The sequence below is a fragment of the Xiphophorus couchianus genome, chromosome 21, assembly GCF_001444195.1.
Source record: "Xiphophorus couchianus chromosome 21, X_couchianus-1.0, whole genome shotgun sequence".
NCBI lineage: Eukaryota > Metazoa > Chordata > Actinopteri > Cyprinodontiformes > Poeciliidae > Xiphophorus > Xiphophorus couchianus.
Window position 1 is genome coordinate 11,343,471 of NC_040248.1, and position 27,572 is coordinate 11,371,042.

At 41.0% G+C, this 27,572-nt stretch overlaps 1 protein-coding gene and 1 long non-coding RNA gene across 2 annotated transcripts in view; one reads left to right on the forward strand and one right to left on the reverse strand.

Moving 5' to 3' along the window:
• The window catches only part of LOC114137029 (uncharacterized), a 32,934-nt gene extending 21,127 nt beyond the window's left edge, over positions 1 to 11,807 (forward strand). Inside the window, exons 3-5 of the long non-coding RNA XR_003593923.1 lie at positions 6,351 to 6,447; positions 6,821 to 6,884; positions 9,830 to 11,807. This is a non-coding gene — a long non-coding RNA (uncharacterized LOC114137029). The remainder of the gene's footprint in view (positions 1 to 6,350; positions 6,448 to 6,820; positions 6,885 to 9,829) is intronic.
• bhlhe22 (basic helix-loop-helix family, member e22) lies at positions 769 to 4,810 on the reverse strand. The gene has a single exon (XM_028005506.1). The coding sequence runs from the start codon at positions 4,222 to 4,224 to the stop codon at positions 3,406 to 3,408; it is 819 nt and encodes a 272-aa protein (XP_027861307.1). The 5' UTR covers positions 4,225 to 4,810; the 3' UTR covers positions 769 to 3,405.
• Positions 11,808 to 27,572: the final 15,765 nt, after the last annotated feature.

The window sequence follows — 27,572 nt, forward strand, 5'->3', positions numbered from 1 at the left end:
TTTTCACCTCTGCTTAAGATATAAAAAAAATGAGAACTCATTTTACACCAAAGCTCCATAAATTTTCAAAACAGAAAAAATGACTTCAAAAGTTTCATGACTTTTAAAATCATAGGAAGAAATCTTATAGTGTTTCCTGTCCACAATCCCCAAAATTGTTTATACGATTGGCAGATGTAAGAATTAAATACTTTTACGAAGATGTTTCCTCTCACTAAACGCAATATCAATGTTTTGGAGTCCCAACATGAATCTGATGGAGAATCTGTGGAGGGAGCAAAATATTATCCTAATCTGTTCCTCCCTCCACGGGAATGGCAAAGAGATCTTCTCAACTCTAAGATTTTGGAGCTCATCATCAGTGACAAATACTCAAAATTTCAGTGGAAGCATCCACTGAAATCCAAAGCTGGTCAGGAATTATCAGAATGATTTGATTGCTGTAATGCCAATAAAGTTTTTTTCCCCCTTATAATTACAGAGATGGATAAAGACAATTGTTGACGAAAAGTATTTGAAGAAATGGATGGATGGATGGATGGATGGATGGATGGATAGATGGATGGATGGATGTAGCAACACCCATCAAAAGCTATAACTGGAAATCAGGATTATTTCACCAAGTATTGATTTCTGAGAACTTTTGCACCAGGTTGTTTCAAAAGTGAAAAAAATGAAAATGTACATATCTTTTTAAAAAAATGTAACATCATTTGACTTCTAAAAACACTTTCTGGACTATTTATAATTTCCTGAAAAGAAATGCTCAAAAGTTATTAGATTTTTAATTGGAAATTTGGAGAATTGCTGCCTGTGGTGTAAGAAGAAATGATAATAATGAAATTTTTCTTTTGCTTGAATACATACACATGATAGTAAAGTCAAAGAAACTAAGAACATATAGTGGAAGGTACTGAAGTTTTAAGCATAAGCTTAAAATGTGACCCAGGATGCATCTTCTGTGTAAAAATTGGGAATTTTTACCAAGTTATCACCGTTAAACAACAAAAGTATCTGCTTTTAAAGATTACATAAAGTTTCATAGCTTCATGGGAAACTATTGGAGCTGTCAAACTTCAATGTTTTCTGTTTGTAGAAGAGAGATTGTTATGAGCAAAAACGATTTTAAAAAATCCTGCAGACTATGAAGCTGTAAATTAGCCAGTATATGTTTGAACTAAAAATACTAATATGATTTTACAAAAAGTAAACAAACATTATACTTAAGAACAAATTATGAAATCTGAAGAAAGGGATTGTAAAATATGTAGGGGGGGTTATTTTTGTGTTTTTTGCTGCTCCTTTCCTTATAGGTTGCAAACTGACTTTTGTTCCCACAGCAGATAAGACAATTTTTCAGAATTATATTTCAAACATAGATATAATTTAGATATCACAGTGTTGTAAACAAATGTTGTTTTGCTCACAGAAAAACTATTGTGTTCCCCAACAGTTCTTCTGTGTTTAAACAAACTACGGTACGTCAACTTTCACAGTTAGTGCTTTCACAGTGAGACTAAACTCTGAGCGAGTTCAGTGACTGTAGAATCAGTTTACATCGTGTTTCTGTAGCTTTACATTTCATCCTCAGTAATACAAGTCCATCAGGAGTTACAGTAAGATTTTAAAACCAAAATAAGCTTTTTGTATTTACAGTAAATCAGTCATAGCTGTACAATACTGCTGTCCTGAGTAGGTTGAATGATCATTTCCTGAAAACAGAGCTGTGGATCTGCTGGATAATTTCCATTTAGTTATTTTTACAAGAAACGATTAACTGTCTGATATTCTTTTTTAAACTGTTTAATGATTCCTATTAAAATTATTCCCATAATGTTTATAATCAGCACGTTGGGGAAATATTGTGTCGTTTGGCCTTTAAAATAAAAGGAGGGCCAAAGGGCCAAAGTCGCTGCGACTGCAGCTGCGTTCTCATTAGAGACGCAAAACTGCGACAATGATTGAACAGCGGTGTAATTACATGTCTTAATCACATCGTGAGGGTGTAATCGCCCTTAAACGAGGAGTTTGATTATCTGCAGGCAGGTATTACAGCGACAACTCTCATCACCTGTTTTTTTTTCCATTAACATTCTCTTACGCATCGTAATGCAAGTCGATCTAATATTATTAATTTAACTGCAATCGGATCTCCCTTTTTAAGAATGATTGATGTGCTTTCAACCATCACTTCTCTCCAAGGATTTGGCGCAAATCAGCTGTAAAAAAAAAGGGAAGCAGTTTTGATGGAGGGAAGAATTATTGACACCTGATGTGAGCCAAGAAACTTGAGAAGTTAGAGATTCTTTACGCACAGAATCACCCTGAATGTGTAACAAACGCGCTAAAATCTGAATTTGCCTGATCGGAATGGTTTGTGCTTGATGGAATATGTCCATAGAGCTCAGTATGAATCGAAACGTTTTGTCTTCTAAAGAGCATTAAGGTGGAATTTGTTGTGAACTGAACTGAAGTAAAATAAAACGATTAAACCGTGAAATATGACACATCAATGCGAGCAACATTCAAACATTTAAAAGCACCTTTCTCTGCTTCAAGTTGCACTGACTGCCTTGGATAAATAACCAGATATATATTTTTTCTGCTGTTGTTCAAAATATTTTAATAAAGCTTTTCCACACTCAAATACATACAAACGGCCCCCTTTGATCTTATAACAACCAAAGTATCTACAACAATAAACCAAAGCCTTGACCTGACAGCGCGATTCATCAGAACGAAAAATCATGAAAAAATGCAGAAAACACATCAACTTAGACGACAATGTGCAATGCAAGCATAAATACCATAAATATCCCAAATTAATAAATTACAAAAGACACATAAAACCATCTTGAAGACCTAAATGTATGCCTTTCTAGTTTTTCAGATTTTTTTTTTTTTATTCGCTGAGTTGAAAGTAAATCTTTCGCAACTAAATAAGTATCTAACCGAGTGGTTCACTTGTTTTCTTTTTTTATTATTATTATTTAACTCTCCTCGTCCGAAACATTCACTTGGAATGTTCTTTTGAAAACTGGGCCTTTGATTTAGTAGTCAAAGTAAACGCATGAGAAAGCAGCAGTGAGGTCGGTGCTGTTGCGCTCCGGATAAAAAAAAAGTCACGCAGGTTGTCAGGTCACCCAGAAATCTCCACAGAGGGTCCATCACAGAGCAACAGGCCTTTAATTCAGCTTCTGTTCGGCCTTCATTCACACCAGCACTTTAAAGATGATTTATGTACACAATCAAGTGTTGTTCGAACAGAACCCCCCCCCCCAAAAAAAACAAAAGCGAGGTTTAATGCGTTTAGTAAATATTATAAAAATGTTAATTTTTGTCTCTACTCGATCCTCTGTCAGATTTTTCTCCTTGTGTGCTTCTTTGTAGTCTCTGTGGTCAGTTTTAAGGCTTGTCAGTGCACTGTTTGCAGAGGCTGGACGCGGCGTTGTTGAATAGGGCGCATTTGTCCGGGCAGGAGGGCGCAGTGACCCCGGCGGGGAACGGGTATCCGGGCGGTTGCTCGTACGCGCCCAGGCCGGGTGGAGGAGCTGCCAGCGCGGTGGTGGCTGGTATGGAAGCCGCGGAGATGGCCTGGCCCTGGTTAAGGTACGCCACCAGCCTCCTCATCTCCTCCAGCGCCTGCGCCTGCATGAGGATGTAATTCTTTGCGAGCAGCAGGGTGGCGATTTTGGAGAGTTTGCGCACCGACGGGCTGTGCGCGTAGGGGATCACCGCCCGGAGCTCATCCAGCGCGTCGTTCAGGTCGTGCATCCGCCGTCTCTCCCTGGCGTTGATGTTGAGCCGCAGCATTTTCTGCTCTTTGGTTTTCTTACCTCCTCCTTCAGCTTTACCCCCGGCTGCTGTCCGCACGTCGGTCAGGAGGACCATGTCGCACCGCCCGTCGCTGTCGTCGTCGGGGCTCTGCTCTCCGCCGCTGCTCTCCGCCGCCGAGGTCCTGTTGGCGCTCTCCCCGTACTTGACGCACAAAGATCCAGTCGGCAGACCCAGAGTGCCCCCTCTGCTTCCAGCCAGTCCACCGGGCTGGATCGGGTCAGGATCGACTTGGTCAAAGCAGCTAATTGGAGACTGGCGGTCTCTGGGCGGCAGCTCCATGCCGGCAGACGCTCTGAACGGGTCCATCTTTTTGCCGGACACGGCACTGAGAGTTTTGTGAAAAATGTCCCCTGCCGCGCCGCCGTTCAGGTTCATCCTCCGGTCCATGGCCTGGTGGGTTCCGGGAACTCCTGACGCCTCTCAGTGAGTTTCTCCCTCTGTTTGCGCGTCAGCGGCGAAGTTTGGGGCTTCTCTTGTCAGCTGAGGTGCGGTGATGAAGAAAAGACTTGTGTAAAAAGTGTCACTCTCTCTCTCTCTCTCTCCCTCTCTCTCTCTTTCTCTCTCTCTATATGTGTATGTGTTGGATTCACCTTCGGCGGATCACCACCATCATCCTCGTTACGCACAAGACGCTTCAGTCTTTTCACATCATTATCCCGAGGCGGGTTATTAAAAAGGATTCGCCTATTGGGGCTGAGACAGCCTCCCTCCCCCTCACTCTCCACCCAATCAGGTTAACGTTTTAATTAACGCGGTTTAAACTGGAACAAACACTACAACGCGCGCACCAGCGCATCCTGCGAGTGTGCATCTATTCAAGACTTTAAGACAGTTTTCAGGCACCATCCTCTTCATGAAAGGGCCTGAATAAAAATTTTAATCCATATCATGAGAACTTAGTTACTTCAACGGATCGAAGCCAAACACACAGCTGTTTTTCTTCCATGATTTATTTGTTCAGAAAAGAAAGAAAATTTAATGGCGCTTTAAATTATTAAGGCTGATTTATCGGCGAATTTCTTCTTTTTTTCTGTTCAGTTGTTTTCTAAAAACAACTCAGTTTTTCTTCTGAAAAATTTCACTTTTCAGAAAAAGTGTCAATGATACATTTTTCTTTATTCATAATCGGTTTATAATTGTATTTATTTATTTAAAATCAATTGTCTTGAGCATCCACCAGTCTGTTTTTAATGCCGCTCAGTGGAAATTAATTGTGCTTATTCTGCCATCTTCTGGATAAAACCGTAAATCACATCTGTTAAAGAAAAACGATGAGCTTTTATTGCGCTCTCCTCCTGGTGCTTCCATCAGTGCAAAAAGCAGCTAAAAAAATCACAGAAGGACAAATAAAAGGAAAGAAATATTTATTTATTTAAAATAAATAGATAACTTGTGCTTTGGAGATAAAAAATAACGAGAAACATTGTGGCTTTTTTTGAGCCACAAATGACAAAATAACTTATATATATATATATATATATATATGTATATATATATGTATAAGCATGTTTGCAGCAGAGTTGTTGCTTAAAGCAGCAAAAAATGACAAACTTGTGACAATTTGGTAAACTGCTTTTTGCCAAACACTGATATGTTAAAGAAAAAAAAAGAAGGAGACTGGATTAAGTTCAAATTAACAAAAAAGACTAAACTTTTATTATTCAAAGCAAACTGAATATATACATTTATACTTTACATATGTATGTTACTGAAAATGTTGTAATGTTTTACATACTGTACAGTGCTGCCTTCACATGATTCTGGATGTGTTTGGAAAATTGACATCCACCAAACAATCTGACTGAGCTTGAGCTGTTTGACAAAGAAGACTGGGTGATTATTTCAGGTTCTTCCTGGGCAAAGCAGCATGAAGTCGGTATGCTGAACACAAATGCACTTTTCATATTTGTGAAACATTTTGGAAACCATTTGATTTCCTTTCACTGTGTATTTTTAGGGCTGCACAGTGGCGCAGTTGGTAGCACTGTTGCCTTGCAGCAAGAAGGTCCTGGGTTCGATTCCCGGCCGGGGTCTTTCTGCATGGAGTTTGCATGTTCTCCCTGTGCATGCGTGGGTTCTCTCCGGGTACTCCGGCTTCCTCCCATAGTCCAAAACCATGACTGTCAGGTCAATTGGTTTCTCTAAATTCTCCCTAGGTGTGAGTGTGTGTGTGCATGGTTGTTTGTCCTGTATGTCTCTGTGTTGCCCTGCGACCGACTGGCAACCTGTCCAGGGTGTACCCCGCCTCTCGCCCGGAACGTAGCTGGAGATAGGCACCAGCAACCCTCCCGACCCCATTAGGGACAAGGGTGAACAGAAAATGGATGGATGGATGTGTATTTTTACACTACTATGTTTTGGTCTGCAACATAAAATCCCACTCAAGTGCATTAAAATCTGTGGTTGTAACATGTCAAACTATGGTGCACGCACTGTAGCCTTTTTCTAGCCACACTCACCATTTGGAGCACATTTATTATTCCAGTCACACTTTTTCCTTGTTTAAATTGCAGAAAGGGGTAGTGTTGCCAAAGGACAACTTGGTATGTGATGGAGAAGCTAGACTGACTACCTTCACCTTGGCATCCCAGAGCCACAACAGCAGCCCAGGTAACCAGGCAAATAAAATGTCTTGGATCTATACTGTTTGCAATTAAATAAAAGTCAATGTGAACAAAAACAATGACTTTTTTTAAAATTCAGAACATCTGTGAGTAGATGTTCTGCTAACATCTACTCACAGAAAGGTGGCCTTGCATGTGTCATGTCAAAACCAGTTCTTATTTTGCACTAAGGTCTCAGAGTTAAACAAATTATTCAGTTTTATTGCAGAGAGTAAAGCTGTAAAATCTTAAGCATTGCTATGTTAAAAAGTTGAGAACTCTACTCCGAAGTGGTTGGAAACTCTAAATTCCATTTGTTTTTAACATATTTTCATCCATTTTCTCATCAACTCTGACTGACATCCTCGTCCCTGCTGAAGAAAAGCATCCCAACACCATGATGCTGCCACCGACATGCTCCACTGAGGAGATCGGCGTGTCCAGGTGGATGATTATTTCTCTTCTTTACTAGACTGGATTGAAGGAAATCTTGGAAGGTTTACAGTAGTGCAAACTACTGATAATTCTCCATTTTCAGATGAATCTAATGGCGCTTTATGAGATGTTCAGAGTTTGACATGCTGCTTGATGATTCAGTCATGCTTTAAACCTCTCCCATGCTCTGTCCCTGATCTGTCTGTTGTGTTACTTGGTCTTTGGCATTACGTATGTTCCCCAAACGTTTTATAAAAACCTTCCTATGCCTGACAGAATAGTTGTTTTTACTACAAAAGACGGACCTTTATTCTCATTAAGTGAATTCTGCAGCCAATTGGCTGAACTGAACTTTATTTAAAAATATCACTAAAAATCACCAAATAAAACACATTATTCAGGATTTTAATGTACATTTTTTGTCATATTATTTTGTAATATGACAAAACAAGAAAGAAATTCTCAAAGTTTTTAACTGGCTGTACACTGAAAAACTTCCAAGCTGTCCCTTTATCACTCAAGCCTCACTCTCTGACAGAATAATTAGTTTGTGTTTCATAGGAATGGCATGATTTTTCTGAATGTTCAGGACTTTGGACAGCTCCATAATTTTAATTTCACATCAGTCTCACCTGAACTCCACAGGTGTCGTTGACGTTCTCCGTAGCCCTGCGATCCCCACAGTGCACTCATTCAATGCGACCAACTCTTTAAACATTCTTCCTTGCCTCACATATTCCACCGGCACGCTAAGAGCCAATTTTGCAATTACTCTCCCCAAGAAGCCATTTGTAGATGCTCGGTGAAATGCATTAATGGACAAAATCTGTCTCCACGTCCTAACAAGGTGCCGCGGCTTGTTACCATGGCATGTTTCTGCACACACATGCAAGGTACCTTTAGCAGTGATTACGACTGACCCCTGCCAATTGAAACCATTGTGAATATGCCAGAGATTTTTTCCTCATCCTTGTTTGACGCCTTGGCAGCTACATATTGTAAAACAGGAATGATGTGGGCAAGAACAAAAAGGGGGCTGCTTTTTGCCTCCTGTGAGTCACCCACCAGAGACACAACTGCGTTTGTCAAAGAATTTTGTGCACAAATTATGATCCTTCTTTAAAAACATGGAGGCAAATATAACATGTGAACAATATGAGATATTTGAGAGATGAGCCAAAGTTCAAAACTGATGGATGTCACGATCAGTAGGAATTCAAATGATTTTGGAAAGTTCTGTGTCCATTTTGTTTCCAAACATTCTCAAAACTCTTCTACATCAGAATAATCACCTGTCTCGTATTTAAGCCTTCAGGTTTGCTAGTTTGTCTTGGCTTTTGTCTGCATTCCAGCCTTTCTCTTCAATTTTGTGATTTTTGGATTTTTGACCTTTGCTTTTCTTTTTTTTTTTTTTTGGCCACCCCTGATCTGATATTCTAGCTGAGTACAGATCGAGTCTGTGTCTTGGAGAACGGAAAATTGCAAGACCTAAAAAGCAAAAATAAACAATAAAAAAAACAAAGGTCAGAATACAAACACAGTAGATTAGGAGCTATTTAGTTTATTCTCAGTATAAATATGGCTGTTCTCTGAAGGCCTATGAGGTTTTTAAAGAACATTGCGAACAATGGCGGAGACCAAGGAACAACAACTGGAATGAAAGGTCAGTGATAAAGCTGAGGAGAACTCTGCAAACACAACACCTCAGGATAAGGAGAGTATTGATCAGAAGAAAAAAAAAGCCAAGAAACCCATGGTAACTCGGGCAGAGCTTCAAAGATTCAAAACTCAGCATGGAGAATCTTTTGATTGGAAAGGTTTTAGTCCTGCACAAATAATTCTGAAAAAGGAGGCTATAGATGTCCTGGAGTTTGAAACGAGCATTGTAGGGGTCACTGTGAAACATGGTGGTGGCAGCATCATCCTGTGGCGATACGTCAGCAAAGACAAGAACCTGAACCTAGTTTGATGTTATTGTGGTAGGTCAAATGATGTGATTTCCAATAATTCATTTATCGGATTTTCTTCATCTTTTGTGTGGATTACATTGCAGCGGAGACAGAGAGTGGGTGGCATTAAACCTCAGAGCAAAGATCTCTGGCGACCTTACCTGGACAGAGAACCAGCCACTTTATTTGTATCACTATCTGAGGAAACAAATAACGCTTGTAGCTCTTCACCACATTCTACAGAGGTGTGGTTGAGATTGCACTGACATAATCTCTGCGTGTTGCTCTGGCTGCAAAATAACAGATAAGAGGTCCTCTGCAGGAAATAGAGAGGGAGTCTGCCTCAGATCCGGTGCAGGAACAGTGAACATGCTCAGAGACTCTTTACATTTTCCTTATGAAGGTTTTGAACATGCTGCCATCCTGTGAACGGTTTCACATCTAAACCAGAACAGTCAGAGCTTTCTGTGTACAGACAGAAAAATCCAAAACTTCTAATTAGGCAGTTTATATTACTGTAATTATTTTGTATTTTATAAAGTTGCTGTTTATTATACAGTGACATGAGAATTGGATTGAACTACTCAAAGTAAAAAACAAACAAATGGACAAACAATTCTGTTCATGAGAAAAAACAGACACGCTATCAAACCAGGTTGCACTGTTGTTTTTCAGTCTGTCAGATTTAAGATTTTTAATTTTTCATGCAATCTTAAGGTGTCCCTGCACAAATTAAAACATGAAAGAAGCTGCATAGAGCTCTCAACAATCAGCTAAAATGCTAAACTAAATAAATAAAACAATTACTATTATTGTTATGATAAATGCCATATAACATATTAAATGTAGGACTTTTAATTTAGTTATATATTTCTATAAAATATGATATTAATTAGTTATTTTTGACTTGTAAAGTGTCTCAAGGTGACATTTGTTGTGATATGTATCAATAATAACCGAGTTTGTATCTGAATGTTTGACAATATTTCTGATTTCTACCACAAGAGGGCAGGAGAGCCTCCATAAGAAGACAGGAGATGGACCCAGACGGCTCTCCAGGGGGAGCAGCACATCCACGAACATGCTCGATGGCAGCTTTATGGATTTCATTCAACTTAAAGATTTTTTTTCTTGCTATCAGCAGAGGCCAGACTCTCTTGCGGTTGAGTTTGGATTTTCATGGTGTTTGCGACAAGGGGCGAGGTGTAATAATCATGATATGGCAAACATAGGAGGCGCTGTTTTTGGCTACATTAACAACTGGAGTTTAAAGAAATGATGCAGATGCAGATGATGGTTATGGCTTCATACAGAGACGCAGCAACAAACTGTTTCTTTGTCACAACATTTCCTCCAGCCTATTCGGTGGGAAATGATCTTAAATTTAAAGTGTCTCTGAACATAAAACGAGTGCTGAGTGCTTATTTTGAACACATTTTAAGAAAACCGCTTCTTAAAAATGGATGAATGGATGGCTCCTCCATCCATCCACCCATCCATCCATCCATCCTCCAGTCATTTATTAGATGACACTCAGACTCGTGAAATTATTTTATTCTGTCAAAGCACTCCGAACTGAAACTGTAACAAATTAGATGAATTTGGAATGTCTTCGCTACTTTTCAAATCTGCTCCGCGCATTTATGCAGAATTATATTTCCTCGGGTTGATATTTAGCTCTCTGCTAGCCGCCTGCTGTGGTAGAAGATTTTGTCGGGGCCACATTTTCCGACCTTTTGATATTAATTTAATGTGACATTGGTCTTAAGCAGCTCTGCTCAAGTATGCTCCCTGCATGTACACAGCGGGGTTATTACTGCTTTGATGCACTTGAATTTTAGGGACATATTACAGGGCGAAAATGATGAGAAAATGACGTAAAATAATTACATTTCTAAGAAAAGGATTCGACCAGCATTTATGTTTACTTTATAAATTCTGGTGAATTATTTCACAAATTTCAGCTGGAATGTGTTCACCCCTGGTGTCTTAGTGTTGGCGCATCTTGTTAATCTGATTTGCTCGAACAAAACAAGCCATTGAAGGTTACATGCGAGCGAACGCCGATGTGTAGACTTTGCGCAGTCTGAATCCCGCACTGCACGATTTCCGCTTCCACGCCGGCTGCAGGCGAGCGAAACAAAAGGCTGCAGATTTCAGCACCACAGAAGGTGGACAGCGCTGCTGGCAGCCTGTGTTGGGATGGAAGGCTCCTATTGCTCTATTGGACACACACACACACACACACACACACACCCCACCACCACACGCTAGGAACATGTATGCTCAGATGGAACCAGAACTTCCGCATATGCAATTACTTTATTGTTTTAAAAAAAACACAGGCAGTACATAAATTATAAACTTTAAAAAAAAAAAATACAGTTCAATGAGTTCATGGTGTCCGTGATGTCGTTTCGAAGAGAGGAGGATCATCTCTTGGCATTCACCGCGTGCCTTAATTGTAAGACATTAAATCAAGGTCCGCTGTGAACACGGAGAGACGCAACCCGCTGCTCGGAGAGACGTTTGCACAGAAACATACGAGTGCTGTCTCTCTGTTTCAGGAAAAACAAAGACAACTGGAAGAAACCTCTTTTTGCGCCTGTAACCTTAATATTCTGCAGCCGCCCTGGCCTGCAGACCGAAAACGAGGGGGGAAAGCTCTTTTTTTCTTCTTCTTTTAGCAAAGATCTGCCTGTATTCATGCATTTACCTAAGTAGGTGAGGTTACAAGGCAAATAAGACAGCTTTGAGGACAAATTATTAACCGTCCCAGGCAGCTTTTGCAGATGAGCAAAGGACTCCGTATGCAGTGTCCAAAGCAGCAGACAGCATAGATGTCCTCCATTATTCCATAATGTAACCTACGGGGATGAAGACAAAAAAAACAAACAAAATGCGCCATGAGCCTCAAAAATTAAGTGCAAGTATTCCACATTCACAACTTAGAAACAAGTCCACAAAAAATGAAAAAGAAAAACTTTCAAAGAATTCGCTTTTCTGCATATTCCTAGAAAATGCCGCAAATCTCAAAATGGGGCAGTAATTGCGGAATCCTCATCTTCGCTTTTCTTTTTTTTTCCTTACGTGCAAATGAACGGAGACGCAGAGACCGAACCGTGCGCACTGACACCTGCTAAATGGGACTGATCGTCTCCCCGTCCGGTCTCCTCCCCCCCACCCCCCAATCTGACTTTGGGATTAACGATGCTCCAGCCAAACAAATGAGGAATCTGCCTTCAGCAGAAGAGGATTGGGATGACGGGCGGAGAGAAGGGGGGTGGGGGGGGTGGCAGTTGGTGACGTCACTAGGCAAACAGATGTTTCTCTATATTACCCAGAGTCCCCTCTTCATCGCCTAACCTGCGTCCTTGAAACGAAAAGGGACATTTTTCTCCGACTATCCCAGTTTGTGTGAGAATATGTGGGAGGGGATGCGTGTTACCGGCTCTACGGCGGCTCGGACAACTCAGTCTCAGTGTGTGCTGCGAAGTCCCAAATCTGGCGCTGGGCTGCGAACAGTTATGCAACATTGCACTATTGGAGGAAAGAAAAAAAAAAAATGGGAACACTTGTGAAGCAAAGCTCACACTAATACGGGATCGTTTTGAGCATGCGCACACGCACACGTCCGTGCACTCCCTCGCATACAGTGATGGAGGGAGGGATGCTGGAGGGGAGCGAATGCTGCATTTTGGCTTTGATGTGACGAGCTGTGCAATCAGTGACATTTAGTCAAACCTTAACACCGTTTTCCCATCTGTCATCAGGAGGACATAGAACGAGAAAAACGCAATGCAAAGGTTCTATTACCTGTCACATTTAGTGAACGTTATAAAGACCTGTTCGTATCTAATATCATACGCTGAAATTCGCACAATTCGCATTAAACACCAATCAAATTCCATTGAAGTCAGTACTGACTGTACGTGCTTAAGACCCTGAACGCTTCTAAGCCGGGAAAAGGCTCCTTCTATTCCAACTGAAGGGCGAAAATTGACAGAACTGGGAATAAAGAGGCGCAGGCAGAGCACATATGTTAATTGCGTTGAATACACTCGCTGTTACGGAGAGGAGATGGATACGGAAACAAAGGAAATCACCGGTTGTCACTCTGAGAGACGACCCCATCCAGGGCAAATCATATCGGTTATTCCTACTCTGGATTTTTGGGTCTCTGACCACCAAAGGAGAAGTAAGAGAAGGAGGTAAAGGGGGGTGGGGGGGAAACGACCCTATTGTCCTGAAGCGCCGCGCTGCAGCTCAGAAACACACCGTCCTCTTTTAGTCCTTCTTATAGATTATGCAATTGTCGACATGAAATGATGAGCAGGTTGCAGCCTGCGCCGGGTTGCACATGTTTTAGCGATTTTTTTTTAAATTTATTTATTGCACATGAGCTGCTTCATTCCCGAGAGCCCGCAATAACAATGGCAAGTGCAACGTGCAGTGGAGAGGACACAGCGTTACGTCTCGAAACATCTCCAGATAACAGCTTTTTCTTTCAGTTCGCAGATAAATGAAGGGACATTTAAAGGCCCCCCCCCCAAAAAAAAAACGCAGATTTGACTCATAAATAATTGACTAACGCAACCCAGTGAGATACTCACCATGAAGCGGTCCGCGCCATATGGTGGATCCCAGCACAATGAGCTCATATGTATCCGCGTCCGGTTGGTTTTCGGCGTTATTGTGATTACTTCACCGATTCATCGCGGAGCCTTAAATTCCCGGTTTGTGTCGGTGCAGCGGCGAGCGGGCGAGCAAAGCACACACTCCGTTTGGCGAGGAGGCTCATACTACCAATGAGAGCGACGCTGTAGCCCCTGCAAAGCATGGCTGCGCTTTCTCGCTCCTCGCTTCTTTTTTTTTCCAAAAGAGGGCAGGTCGTTGTGTGCATTACAATGAGTTAAATCTCTCTCTCTTGCTTCCCACACGCAAGCGCGTAGCGCTCACGCGTTTGTACACTGAAATGCGTGCTCTGTAAGTCCTGTATTTAGTCCTTTTTTGGGAATATTTTCCCCTTTTTGCTTTAAAATATCAATGCATGCAGCACAGATTTTCAGCTTCCCCTGAAATATTTGACGTGTTGTAGGACTTAATTGCTCTAAAAAAAGAAGAAGCTTGTTTTAGATAAGAATCCTTATGCATGCTGCACTGATTTTCAGTTTTTGCGTTTTAGTCTTGAGGAATGTAATGTATTTTCGCAATTCTCTAGAAGTCCCGTATTTAGTGATTTTCATGGGATATTGGGTTGGATATTTGCATGTTTTGAATCATAATTTCAATCCAGATTTTTAATTTGTTTTTGTATCAAACAATTCACGTCTACATAAATTTACACATTGACAATCATCTAATCTGAAATGCCTTGGTAGAACTGGTGCAGGACAACTCTTGACAACCCATGTGCTGATTTTCTAAATTCAGCACATGAATTTAATAAAGATATTAGACCAGTGCTTCTCAATTCCAGTCCCCGCACCCCCCATGCTCTGCATGTTTTAGATGTGCATCTATTCCAGAACAGCTGATTCAAATGATTGCATGACCATCAAGTACTGCAGAAACCGTTAATCACCCACAGATTCAAACCAGGTGTGTGGCAGAAGGGAAACACCTAAAACATGCAGGGCAGGGAGGCCTGAGAACCCGGATGGAGAAAAACTGTATTAGATCTTCATTGAGTCCCTACCTGGTATTGGGTCTTGCATTGGGCCTGGTACCAGGCCTACTGGATTCAATAACCATCTGAGCAGAGCAAAATCTTTATCTTGCAAAACTGTTAACTTCAGTTACTGAGATTGTAAGATGACTAATTCTGAAGTGGAAGAAACAAAGAAACAAATAATTTCAAAAGTGTGGAATACATTTGTTTTCAACCCTCCCGCCTCAATACTTTGTATGAATTTTGCTCTCTCTTTCTTTTCACCAACAACAATAAGATTCATTTTTGTGGTTGGCATATGTGTTCATACCATTTTGCATGTTGGCCACAAGTTGCTTTGTCTCCTACATGCATTGTGGCAAACAGAAAATTGGACTTTTGTGGTACAGATTCTTTCACATGAGTGCTCTATCTCTGCAGCTTCTCCAGAGATACCACAGGCCTCTTGGCGGTTTCTCTAATCAACGCTCACCTTAAGTATAGTGTCAGTTTAGGTGAATGACCATGTCAAGTTATATGTTTCTGTGCCATACTCTGCACTTTTAGACGACAGACTGACCTGTGCTCTCTGAGATGTTCAGCTGAAAATTAAAATGTCTTTTTTTTATGAAACATATTGTTATAAAAGATGTTTTCCCAGTCAAGGGGGTGAGTAGAGGGAGGTAAGGTGCACTCTCATGTCCTCTCTCATGCCCCATTCTATGGGGTTAAGTTATCCTGAGCTGACTATGTAGTTATGCTGCTTAGGCTGCTGGAGGACAAACTGACCACTGCCCTCCACCCCCATTTCTTCTGCCACTACTTTCCAATTTGCATTATTTGCTGTTATTTTTGCAGCTGTTAATTTTATGCTTTCTCTCAGTATTTTCCTCTCCATAGAAGCTACAGCTGGTCTGGTGTTGCGTTTTGGCTGTGGTGCCTTCCTGGAGGAAGGCATAAGCTGAGATAATGCTGCCAGCAATTAAATGCGTCCCTCTCCTGCTATTAACTTTTTTACTTGGACTTCTACTTTCATTAACATAGAAATTACTCCTACATCAGGTCTTCTCAAAAACCCCAGTCCGTTGTGGCAGATGGCCACTCTGCCAGGTTCTGCTGGAGATTTCTCCCTGTTAAATGGGAGTTTTTCCTCTCCACTGTCGCTACATGCATACTTGGTATAAGGGATTGCTGTAAAATCAACGACACATTGCAACTCTTTCTAGACAAATTCTTTCTGTTTCTAATTGATTGCAGTATTTACATATCCCCTCTTTACTTCCTGCAGTGATTGACCATGATGCCATCTAAGTAACCTCACCAGCCCTGCAGCCAAGGTGAAGCACCAGGGATCCCCACCAATGTGCAGTTTCTTCTAACTTGTCCAATTTGTGCATTTAAAATAAACATGCAGGTTTTGCATGTTCATTTTAAACATGCAAAACCTGTTCAAAATGGATTTTGCAATTTAAAATGCACGTGCAGGTTTTGCGTCAGCATCCAGCCCTCTGTCCCCCAGTTTCACTCTGCTTCACTGATGGACTTTGAAAGAACCCACTATGCAGTGATGCAACCTTTGTGTGTGACGCAACATGAGCGATCACACCGCTAAGAGTGTTAACGTTTTGTCAACATCTTTTTTCTTCTTTATTTTGAAGGGTACGAAGGAAACTCTGCCCGGGCTTGCGTCAGGCTGCACATAGAGGGAAGTTTGAAAGCTGCGTTTTCTCTTGCAGAGAGAGAGAGATGGAGGAATAGGAGGAGGGGAGGTGATGCCATTGTTCCCACTGAAACAATGGAAGCTGCGGGGCGACAAGCAGCGGTGCGCACATGAATGGCTACAAGAGTGCGTGTGTGTGTGCGTGCGTGGTGGGAGAATGTGGGGGGGGGGGGATAGTGGCCCCAGGGTCTCGGTTCCCAGCGCCTTACAATGAACCCCGCGTAAGGTCGGGGCTACCAGGGGTCACAGGCCAACCCCGCTTTTGTGCTGCACTTCAAAACACATAAACATTTATTAATCAAGAGCCAGAGACTGAGCCCTCTTTGCTGGAGAAAAAAAAAACTATGGGAGAGAAGAGGGGCGTAAAAGGGAGGGAAGGAGGAAGAAATGACCACCGGCTGCAGTAGCACATTCCATCATTTGGGCAGAGAAGTTTGGAAAAGTTGGAGCCACTACTGGAAACATACCGGGTTTGGATTTGATTTGCGCTTCTGCTGGATACTCGCTGCACGTTTCCCCGGAGCAAGATTTCTGTCGCAAAGGGACAGTTTACCCTCCACAGCATAGGACAGAAAAGAAGACACTTTATTTATGTGTATATATATATATATTTTTAAAGACAATGACAGCATAGGAAATAAGCGTCACCGAGGCAGCTCTGAATATGCGCCGCTGTGAAAATGCGCAGAAGTATCTCCGACCAGGACCTATATATTTTTTTTTTCTTTTCGAAAGGCCTTGTTATTCAGCTTGACCACGTTACCCAAAAAAACCCTACTATTTTTCTACATATATTTTTTTAATTTAAGATTAAATTTGACGACAAGAAATAATTAATTTTTGCTCGTGCGCAAAAATACATAATTAAGCGTCGATGTTGATCTTCTTGGGACTCTTGGCGACGAAATAAATAATAGTGCAGCTTGTAGCAGAAAGATGCACATAAAATAAACTGTGTGCAGGCAGACAATGGTTGATGTGCGCTCTGCAGCTCTATAAGCTGCCGGGAACAGACGAGCTTTTTTCACCCCCTCCTTATGTTTTGGGTCGTACAGCAAAGGCCTCGTCCACCCAGCAACAGACATCCTACATGCTAGCTCCTATAGCATTATATCGCTCTGACTTTAAAATAGAGTGCATATATATATATATATATATATATATATATATATATATATATATATATATATGAAGGATAGAGATTTTTGGATAGGAAGATAAATGCATGTAAACGTGCAAGAAACAGACACCACATTTAAAGGGCTGCCCAGCAATGCCTGCTTTTGTATTTCAGAATGTGACCTCATTGTGTGATTTCTTCTCTTTTTTCTCTCTACTTCTTACTTCTACCCTGATGGTGAGGTTTGCCCACATGCTCCACCCGAGCAGGGACGGTACGTTCCCCGAGCTAGCACCAGACTCCAAAGAGCAGTTGTTATTTCATGGTTGCGTGCAAGCAGAATCAGGTCAGCTGCACTGGGTTGCAGGCCTGCTGGCAGTGTTTGTAACGTCCTCCAAAAAAGAAACAGTATATGATGAAGACGTTTGTACAATTCCCCAGATAAGAAATAACTGGCCTTTCAAAGCATCACAAACTTAAGGATAACTATAGATATTTTTTATTTTTTTGAAAAGCAACACATTTTGGTTGGGAAACAGAGGCAAAAGACTCAGCTGATGAAGCACAGAGTAAACCTTTGCCATCAGTTACCTGCACTGTATCTGGCTTGGATTAAATTATACCTTTCTCTAAATACACATTATGAAGTTAGAAGAGCCTCTGCAATTTCAGAGATAGATACTTTGTACTCTGGTAGTGCTTTGTGTGAGTGAAGTACGGATGAGTGTGTTTGGGACCTTCCCCCTCTGACATTAGCAGGGGGTCAAATGTGCATGTAGGGCACCGGGCTCTCCACCTCCCCTCTCTCTGTGATGTTAAATGTCAACCAGCAGCATCCGCAAAAAGCGAGGTGAGCCTCTATTTTCATGCTTATGCCAGGAGATCCTCATGTCCAACTCCTAAAGATACGTTTCTGCTGCGTGTGAGGCAATTAAAGCTGTAAAGGAAGGAAAATTTATTGAACCATTAACTATGATCTTGTTTTAGTGTAGTCACCGGTGGAAGGGTCATTGCGAACGCAGACTTTAATGTTAATCCAAACTGAGCTGCCTTGTCTTGATTTGTTTCAGAAAGAGCGGCGTTTACAGCAATATAAGCAAAAAAGGTTGTTTTTTTTATCTGACCTGTGTGCCCATAAAATGAAATCCAATTAAACAAGTGAATTTGTTTTGGATACAGATGCTCGTCTCCCTGGAAATCATTCACTTCTAATGGCTTTTATTGGAGTGTTCCTGCTTCATCTTTCTTGGTCACAGTTACTTTAGAGAGTGCTCAGAGCAGCATCTGATCTATATATAGTGGCCTCTCAATAAATTACGATAACATGGAAGAGGTAATTCATTTCAGCTATTTACTTCAAAAAGAGAAACTCATATTTAATATATAATTTTTATATATTTAATACGCATACAAGTTATTTATTTCTGTTCATTTTAGTAAGTATTTTTAAAACCCAAAATACAGCTTTCTCAGAAAATGTGCATATTGCATGAGACCAATAAAGAAAGTATGATTGGCTCAGAAATTTAGTTTTATAGGTGGATTATTGCCCACACAGTCATGGAGAAGACTGCTACCTTAACAGATGTCTAACAGTCTGTCACTGACACCACAAAGAGTCTGCTAAAAAAGCTGGTTGTTCATCCATAATGTCCTCTTGTGAACCACCATATTTGAAAAAAAGTATCTAATTTACGATAAAATAACGGCAGCTGTGATTGACAGAATTTGAATAGAAACCTAGCCCTGTTTCTTTTATACCAGGGCGGCCACTGCACACCTATCAGTGCTGCACAGGGAGCTTCAATCACAGTATGCATCGTTGCGACTGGTTGCACTGACTCTCAACATTATCAGCACGGTGTCACACACAAAACAGTTCGATGTGAACATCTTCCTGTGCCAGTGCACAACACATATGCGTTTGTGGTTGTAGAAATTTTCCTTTGTCCGCTTTGAGTCTCCTTTGACCTCTGAGGAGTGAAGTACTCCTGAGGATGTTGGCGGCAACAGGAAACTGACCCTGCCCATGTTACTAAAGCTGTTGCTAGGTAACCAAAGAGTGAATGAGTTAGTTGATCCCACAAAGCTTTCCTATCTGGGCCAAGGTTGAGTAGCTAAGTATTTTCCTCTGCCTACAAACCTCCAGAATGCTGTGCAGTTCTTTATCAGAATTTATTGAAATTGATCAAATCAAATCAATTGATACTGATCATGTGACTACCGTGACAAAGATATCATTATTGTTTTACCACCTAGCCCGATGCACAAGTAACAAGGTTAACCATGAGAGGATTGTAAAACAAAGTTAAGACATGATCTACAACTGTTTAATTCCTGAACCTGAATCGACATCCCAAGAAGAAGAAATATTGCTTCAATGCCCTCTTTCAGATGAAATTTTGATTTCAAACTGAAATCAAAATTTCAGTTTGATTTTCAAAGTAGGGCTGCACATTGAAGCAGCTCTGCCTTGAAGGTCCTGAGTTTGAATCCCGGCCTGAGGTTTTTCTGCATGGAGTTTGCAGTTTCCATGTTCTCCATGTCCGTACTCCGGCTTCCCCTCGCAGTCCAAAACAATGACTCTCAGGTCTCTCTAAATTGCCCTTAGGTGCAACTGAGTGCATGATTGTTTGTCCTGTGTGACTCTGTCTTGTCCTCAAGCTAAACGTCGTTATAAAGGTGCTGATTTTATTCATCAGTAGGATGTAATACCTGTCATACCCATAGGCATGTCATCACTGTTCCTAATAATCTAGCAAACTGGCCTCACCTAAACCTCACAGAACCCTATGGAGTACTGGTAAGAAGAAGATGAGAGATACCAACGTCTCAGGCGCTTTGCTGAAGTCGTTTATGCAAAAGGAGCCCCAACCCAGCATATAATGTGCAAGACTTACTTTTTAATAGGTTGACATTTCTATGTAAACTTCTTTTTATGCAATATTAACATAGTCGGAGAAATCAAATTTGGAATTTCTATTGGCTATAAGCACAATTAAGAGAAATAAATGAATTAAAATATATCACTGCATGCAGTAACTCTAAATAAAATGTTGACTAAACAAAATTCTAATTCATTACATCTCCAGCGTCTCTCTGATACACTTTTAGAGGTCTCAGAGAACAGATGTAGATCCATGTACCGCTGTAGGAGTGTGTGCGCTCAGGACTGGACCGGAGTCAGGACCTGGAGCTGCACTTTCCCTGTTCCCTAATAGAGAACCCATTGACGCCCAATCAGCAGGTCTGTTCCAGCATTGTAAGTGGACTTTTTCCCCCCCTCTCTCATACCCTCAAGGTTTGTGAAATGGGGGTCAATGGGTCTGTTATTGTTTTTCTCTGCCTCTTTATCCCCACATTGGTCTGTGATGTCAACAGTGAAACGACGGTAGAGCTGAAAAGGAAGAAGAAAGGCGGGAATGCCCGAAGAGGAAATAACAGCTATTATGAATTCAATGCATTTTTACTCTGAACAGGGTTTACAATTCTTCCATTGGACACAGATGCATACTCATATAAAGGTCGGAAGGGGGTAAAATATCACTTATCCTTGCTAACAAGTTGAATCCACATCAAATTTTAGCAGCAGTCTGAAATGTAGAATTTTATTTTATTTTTTTTATTTTTTGCTTGTGTCAGAAGCAAACCAGCATCGTCCCACTGCGTTCAGTGAAACTAGGAGATCAGTTAGGCTCCGAGGTGGAGTTTTATTCCTCCGTCTGCAGTGTGATCATCTCACCAAAGCACTGCCATAAATTTCTTCTTGACGTAATTGTATTAATGCAGCGGGATAACAGATGAATGTATGTTTCACACTGATTACTAACCTCTCTCTCTCTCTCCGGCTGTGTGTCCTCGCTGCCTTCCTCGTCGCCTGCCTGACTATCGGAATGGGAACGTGCAGCCTCGAGTTGATGCTGATTGCAGCAGCTGCCAACACATGAATCTCCATGGCAACAATAACGGTTGCCGGGCAACCATGCTCTTTTAGGGACACTGAAAGAAGCCCAAAGGCTTACTAAAAATATATACGTGGGTATGGTGCTTCTTGAATGCCACGGCTGAATGCTGAGAGGGGGGGAGCTCGGAACCATTAAGCGCTTCAGACCGTACAGGAGATGTGTTCCTGCTTTCAGCTGCAGCGTGATGTTATTTTGCTCCGAGTTTCAAATGGCATCCACAAACACTGATTCCCTCCGTGGCATTAACACGGACATCCTCGACTGAGGCCTGGGTGCTTTCATAAGGTTACGGCGCTTATTAGAAACCTGGCTTTCAGTGATAGGGATGCTTTTATAAACACAAACACACACACTGCTATATATATATATATGTGTGTGTGCGTGTCTGTGTGTGTGTGTGTCTGTGGGGGGGGGGGTGTATGTACATTCAGCCATTTTGGCTCCTGCATCCTGGTCCTTCGCTGCAGCTCATGCACGCGCTGGTGTTATGCGCACGCGCCGAGGAACAAAGCATTCCATCAGCGCCAGTGACATCACTGCAGTCCGCTCAGCTGTTTCTGCCTGCTGCTATAAATAGTGTGGTGGAGACAGCATATTGCTTATGCAGAAAATATTTGACTCCTGACCTGAAGCCGGGAGAGAGAGTTGATTTTTCTTTTTTAAAATATTGCCTAATATGCTCCATTTCAACAGCCGTGATGCATAGGTGGAATTTGCGCATTGCTTTATAAAACTATCCGTCATCTCTAGTTGAAAGCAGGGATTGTGGAAACCTTAAAAAACAAAAAAAGAATCATTTTGTTTTTCTATGTGAGATTTGAATACATTTTGTAGAGCAAGATGTTTGATGTACAAGATTGTCCATGCCGAGTAATGTTCTTTGAAGGGACAACTACTCGAAGCTACTAAACTGCCATGTAGAATAAATGAAACAAGATAAGCCACTACTACTGAACGTGTTTTACATTTTGTCACAAATCCACAACTGGATTTTATTGTAATTGTATGCGATAGACCATGTTTAACACAGTACATGCTGTGTACCTGCTTTGCAGGCATCATGCGCAATAACTGACACTGAAATCTATTTGGCTTCTGTTTCATGATAATAAGGTGTAACCCCAACGTGGTGATTTTGATTTAAATCACCAATTTTGTTAATATCAGAATCAGAAATCCTTTTATCTTCCTTTGCCATGGATTAAAAAAATTTTTGCTAAACCAAACCTATTGTTGCACAACAAGTGACTTGTTTCTTTTTACTTTCTTCTTGCCATATTTTAATAAAGATCCGATTTATAGAGGCACCTATGATAGTTATCCTCTCAACATAATTGATGACACCCCCTGTCAATAATTCTGGCAGGTTTGTCAGGAACTGGCCAGTCACTATTTGTCAAGTGCATGCCCCTTATCTGGAGGAGCTTCACTTCCATCAACATTGTCGGGGTTTGTCAATGCTAACACGCTGCAGTCATAGAGATTTGAGGAAAATAACAAGAAATTATCTTCAAATGTTGCCAGTAAGGAATATGCAATCCCTACAGCTGTTACTGAGGACAGAATACAATTTATTAGATTTTTTAAAACTAATGGAGTCAGGAATAATGCAAGAAATGGATCAAGGCCTGCAGCTGATCTCATGTCCAGTTGAATGAAACTGTGATCGACGGCAACTGTCACATGTTCGTCTGTATGAAGGTAACTGGTAGCAAACATTCCATTTTTTTCATAACATTTATAGTCAAATCTGTCAATAAGTTTAAGTATTTATGCCTGATTTTATATGTGTAAATATTTGAGCTTGAAAACATGTCCTATTGTAACTGCGGTACTTGCATTTTAGCATCTTTTTGTGTTAATGTTTATTTTTTAAGTATTTTCCTGAAGGCAGATTTTCACAAGCCTGTATCATTTCAGTCATTTCTCACCCATTTTGTCAGTCCGGCGCAGCGTTCACGCTCACATTCAGTTAGACTTTGTGCCCCTCATTTTTCCTTTGGCTGCGAAAGACTTTAGCTGTAGTGTTGACTTCTCTGTTTGCTGCAAATAACCTTACAGACCTAACGTAGGACTCGTTTGTATTTGCCTTAGGTTTGGCTGATGAGGTAAAAAATGTCTGGGGTAATGCATTGAGCTCCACTACCTCCACTACTGTTTGCCGAAGGTTTGATCTACTTCCGCATGGGGGCGGATGTTACGTCAATTCTCCCTCCTGAGCTGTAGATTTCTGCAGCTTCTTCAGAGTTACTTGGTCTTTGCTGCTTTTCTGCTTAATGCTCTCCTTGTCCAGCCCATTAGCTTTAGTGGATTGCCATTTCTTGGTCAATTTTTTTAACTTTGCCATATGTTTTTCTTTTTCAGGTCATGGATTGAACATAGTTCGGTGAGATTTTCATAGCTTGTAATATTGTGTCATAACTTAATTCTGCTTTATCTTTCAACCCTAATCTGTCTGCTGTGTATCTTGGTCTTCATAATGCTCTTTGTTCTCTTATATTATCTAACTGACCTCTGATAGAGCCAAAGACTTGAATATATTTACTTTGAAGGCAGCACAATGGATTTTATTTATGGGTATTAAAGTACTTAGGTTTGAATGAAATTGCAAGACTGTGAATAATATTTGAGGCTGTCAATTGCCATCCACATCACAATTTTGCACTATTTTATGTTGGTCTATCATTTAAACAAAATACATTGAAGTATGGGGTTGTGACAGGACAAAATGGGAAATAATTTGAAGGATGTAAATTCTCTTGCAAGGCACTATGTTGTTTGGAAAGTTATATTATACACCTGAAACACATATAGGATCGTTATGACGTTTTCTGTTTCTCTGCCATTTCAGAGTGATTTTTATTTAAAAGCTTGCTCTTATCTTTCAGCTGAACGTACACATGTTTCATTACTTTATGGTGGTTGTTACGCTCAATGTCTTACTGAAACGGAGTTTGCCACCCCCAGCTGCAAACCATGAAATTACACGTAGCTGTGACATTTGAATTACCTTGTTACAGCTCTCATTAAGTAGGTCATACCTGCACCTGGGCTGATAAAGCGCCTTGTATCACAGACAGAAACTGCGCTTCTGTCACGACGCTCTAACTGCACTTCAGTCATTATGTCACACTAATTAGATACAGTGAGGGCAGCGATTGTGATTTCAAGATGAGTTGAGAATATATTTAGAATAACAATTTCAGGAGCTTTTTTTTTCTTTTTGTAATTTGACTGATGGCTCAGGAACTAAAATGGGTTTAGGTAAGACTTGGATTTAAAAGAAAGGGTAAAAACGGAGGCAAAGCAGAGAAGAGTTTGGATACAATTCAGTCGAACGTTTTCCCGTGGAGCAAACTGCACCCGTGCAGACTGCTCAGCCTCAGGGTCGTGGTGTGGCTGGCCAGGTGCCAGAACGCGTGCAGGATAGAGGGGTGAAAGGGGGGCATGCCATGGCTTTGGCCCTCGCAGGCTGGCAGCATTGAGCAGCATAAAGGCATTCAGTGGCGTGAATGTCGCTTTGTCTCAGAGCAGCATGCCAGGCTAGCTCTAATGAGGCAGCTCTTTGTGGTGGGCCTCTCAACATCAAGTGGGCTGGTGGACTCATTAACCTGACTACTGCAAATAAAGCAGGCAGGCACAAGAGGTGCCTATGATAGCACACTTAAGGCCCAGCTGAATCCCCCACCCCAACACCTCCTCCCTGTCCTCTTTTCCCTGCAGTCTCTCAGGCATCCCAGGACTCCTCTGATAGGAGGAAGCCAGTCTCTGGCCTATTTCAGGTGTCCCAAAGAGGGATGGGGAGTGATTTCCTCCTTTTTTATCCAGTCTCCTTCACACCTTGAACTTTAATCAGCTTGACTCTTAATACTATAACCTATTTTTTTTTTTTACTATAATATATGAATGAAGCAGAGTTGCACGTGTAGTGTCTGGGGTTCAGCTCCTCATCTCTGTAACTTTTCTGCATGTCTGACCAGCACATTTAAAGGCTCAAGTTTGATGGATTTAAGTCATAAACAGAATGAATATTGTCAGTCAGTAGTGTCTAAGGCTGTTGAATGATTTGCTTTTGGTAGTTGTATTTTTCTACAAATCCACATATTTTTTTAAAAATAGATTTTTAAGACCTACATCTACAAGTCCAACCAGAGGCTGTACAATCATTGCATGGTTGATAGGGGGAAATGCAAAGCTACTGCAATAGTTTACCTTTACGCTTTCCAAAAAAATATGTCTTTAAAAAGAAAAGACAACGTTTTGACAAATATTAGTGAATCATCAGCAACGTCTTATAAAGCATTAAGCACACATCATCACCCCTCTTCCACCAACCTTGGGAGTTGTTTTGGGGTATTTGTATAAATTTTACCCAACATTGTGATCTGTCCAAGTCTTGTGGTTCATTGCCTTTGGGATGTTTTACTTTAGTTTAGAAAACAGAGACTTACTTTGCTCCCTTTCAAAGAGAGTATTTTTGTCTTGTTCTGTAGCTTAAATGTAAAAAACTTTAGTGTCTGAGGTGTAACTCTTGTTTTATTATTTTCTTTCTGAATTTCACAGTCTGATCTTGTGGGGATTTTTTGGCGTGTCCACTGCTTGGAAGACTGGTAACCTTTTAAACATATAGTTAATCTCTTTCTTTGGTCTTTGTAAATGTTTTTATAACCCCACCTACCATTTCTGTGAGTTTGGAAGACGATTGCCTGCACTTCTGCAGTGCTTTGCAGAGTGTACATTTCTTATTCCTTTTACTGTTGTGTTTTCAACCTTTGTAAATATTGGGTAAAGCTACACAATTTCAGCAGATCTTTCCTGTCCAAGCTGTTTTCTGTTGCTGTTTTGATCTTTGTTCTTTCATGCCCACATATTTTGACTGTCAGGTGATCTTTCTCGGGCATTATTGCACCTCTTTTCTTAGTGTGCTGAACTGCTGTCAGTCTGTTTTTTTATTGAATCATTAATGAGTCTTGTTTGAATGTTTTAAACTCAGTAAATCATGCAGCGAGTTGATAAACTTGACTTATTTAGGTCAGGGAGGCTTTTTATGACTTGTTCCCCCAGCTGATGCTGGATTGTTAGCGAGTCTGCTAAAGAAGATTTGCTCGCTCGTTTTGATGAATATTTTTATGGTGGCGTGAAAGTCGTGTAGCTCACCGCTGAATTATGTATCCGAGTGAAAGTGGGTCATGAGCAGCTGCTTCTTGCACACTGACAAGGACGGGTCAGAGACTCATCTCACATTATGATGGTTTGTTTTATATTTCTCATTTTTATTTATCTCTCATAACCCTGCTGGTTATCAAGTATTATGGCTCATGGGTGTGAACCCCTCTGAAACTGATTCAACGTTAATGTCGTGTACTATTTGATGTATGGGCCCTGAAATTGCTCCGGCATTTGGTCAGATTGCTTGTATGTAGATTAGATTCATTAGATATTCAGTCCCACTATTTTTCATCATGTTTCCCCACACTCATTTTACATCCTCCCATTGTCCTCTCAGCTCAGTAAATGATTTTAATCTGCCGATGCTGTGTACCCTTGATAAGCCGCGCGCAGATCCAGGCAGAGCTGCGAAAAGGCAGGAAGAGGCTGACGGCACAATAGGAGCTAATCGTGCGAGTGCTTCATTTTCTGAAAAGGAATATTCATACCAACATCAAAGGGGTTACCACTTCTGACACTGACAAATTGCAGATGAGGTTTCATTAATTAAGTAGGCCACTAATGTTTATTTAAATGAAATTTATGGTTGCATTATTGATCTGACACAAGGCACACAGAGAATCTGAGCAGTGCGACGCTCTGTGAGGCTGTGGATGTGGGGGCAGGGACAGAAATATGAAGGAGGGAGAATCATGGGGGACGTTCTTAGTGCTAGAAAGTCAAATTTTGCTATATAGATGTTCTGAGTAGCATGAAAGATGTCCTGGGTGAGCCCCTGCCTAAATACTGTTCTTTTAAGAATCTGCTTTCACTTAAGAATCATGTACACCAGTCAATAAATTGCAGTTTTACCACCTGTTTTAATTTATGGAGGTCCACTAATGATCTGCTTTGAGTCATTGTTGTGCTAAAAGATTAATCTTACCCTCTGCAGTGTGGTGTGCAACTTTCTTCGACAGAAAATCACTCCACAGCATGATGCTGCCACCACCATGCTTCACAGAAGACAGCTGATGATCAGTTCCTATTTTTGTCCAGACGTGAAATTCAGGCCAGTTTAGTTTAAATTAATTTCTCCTGGTTTCACAATCTTTAAAGTAAATTTTGTCGAAATTTGTCCACTC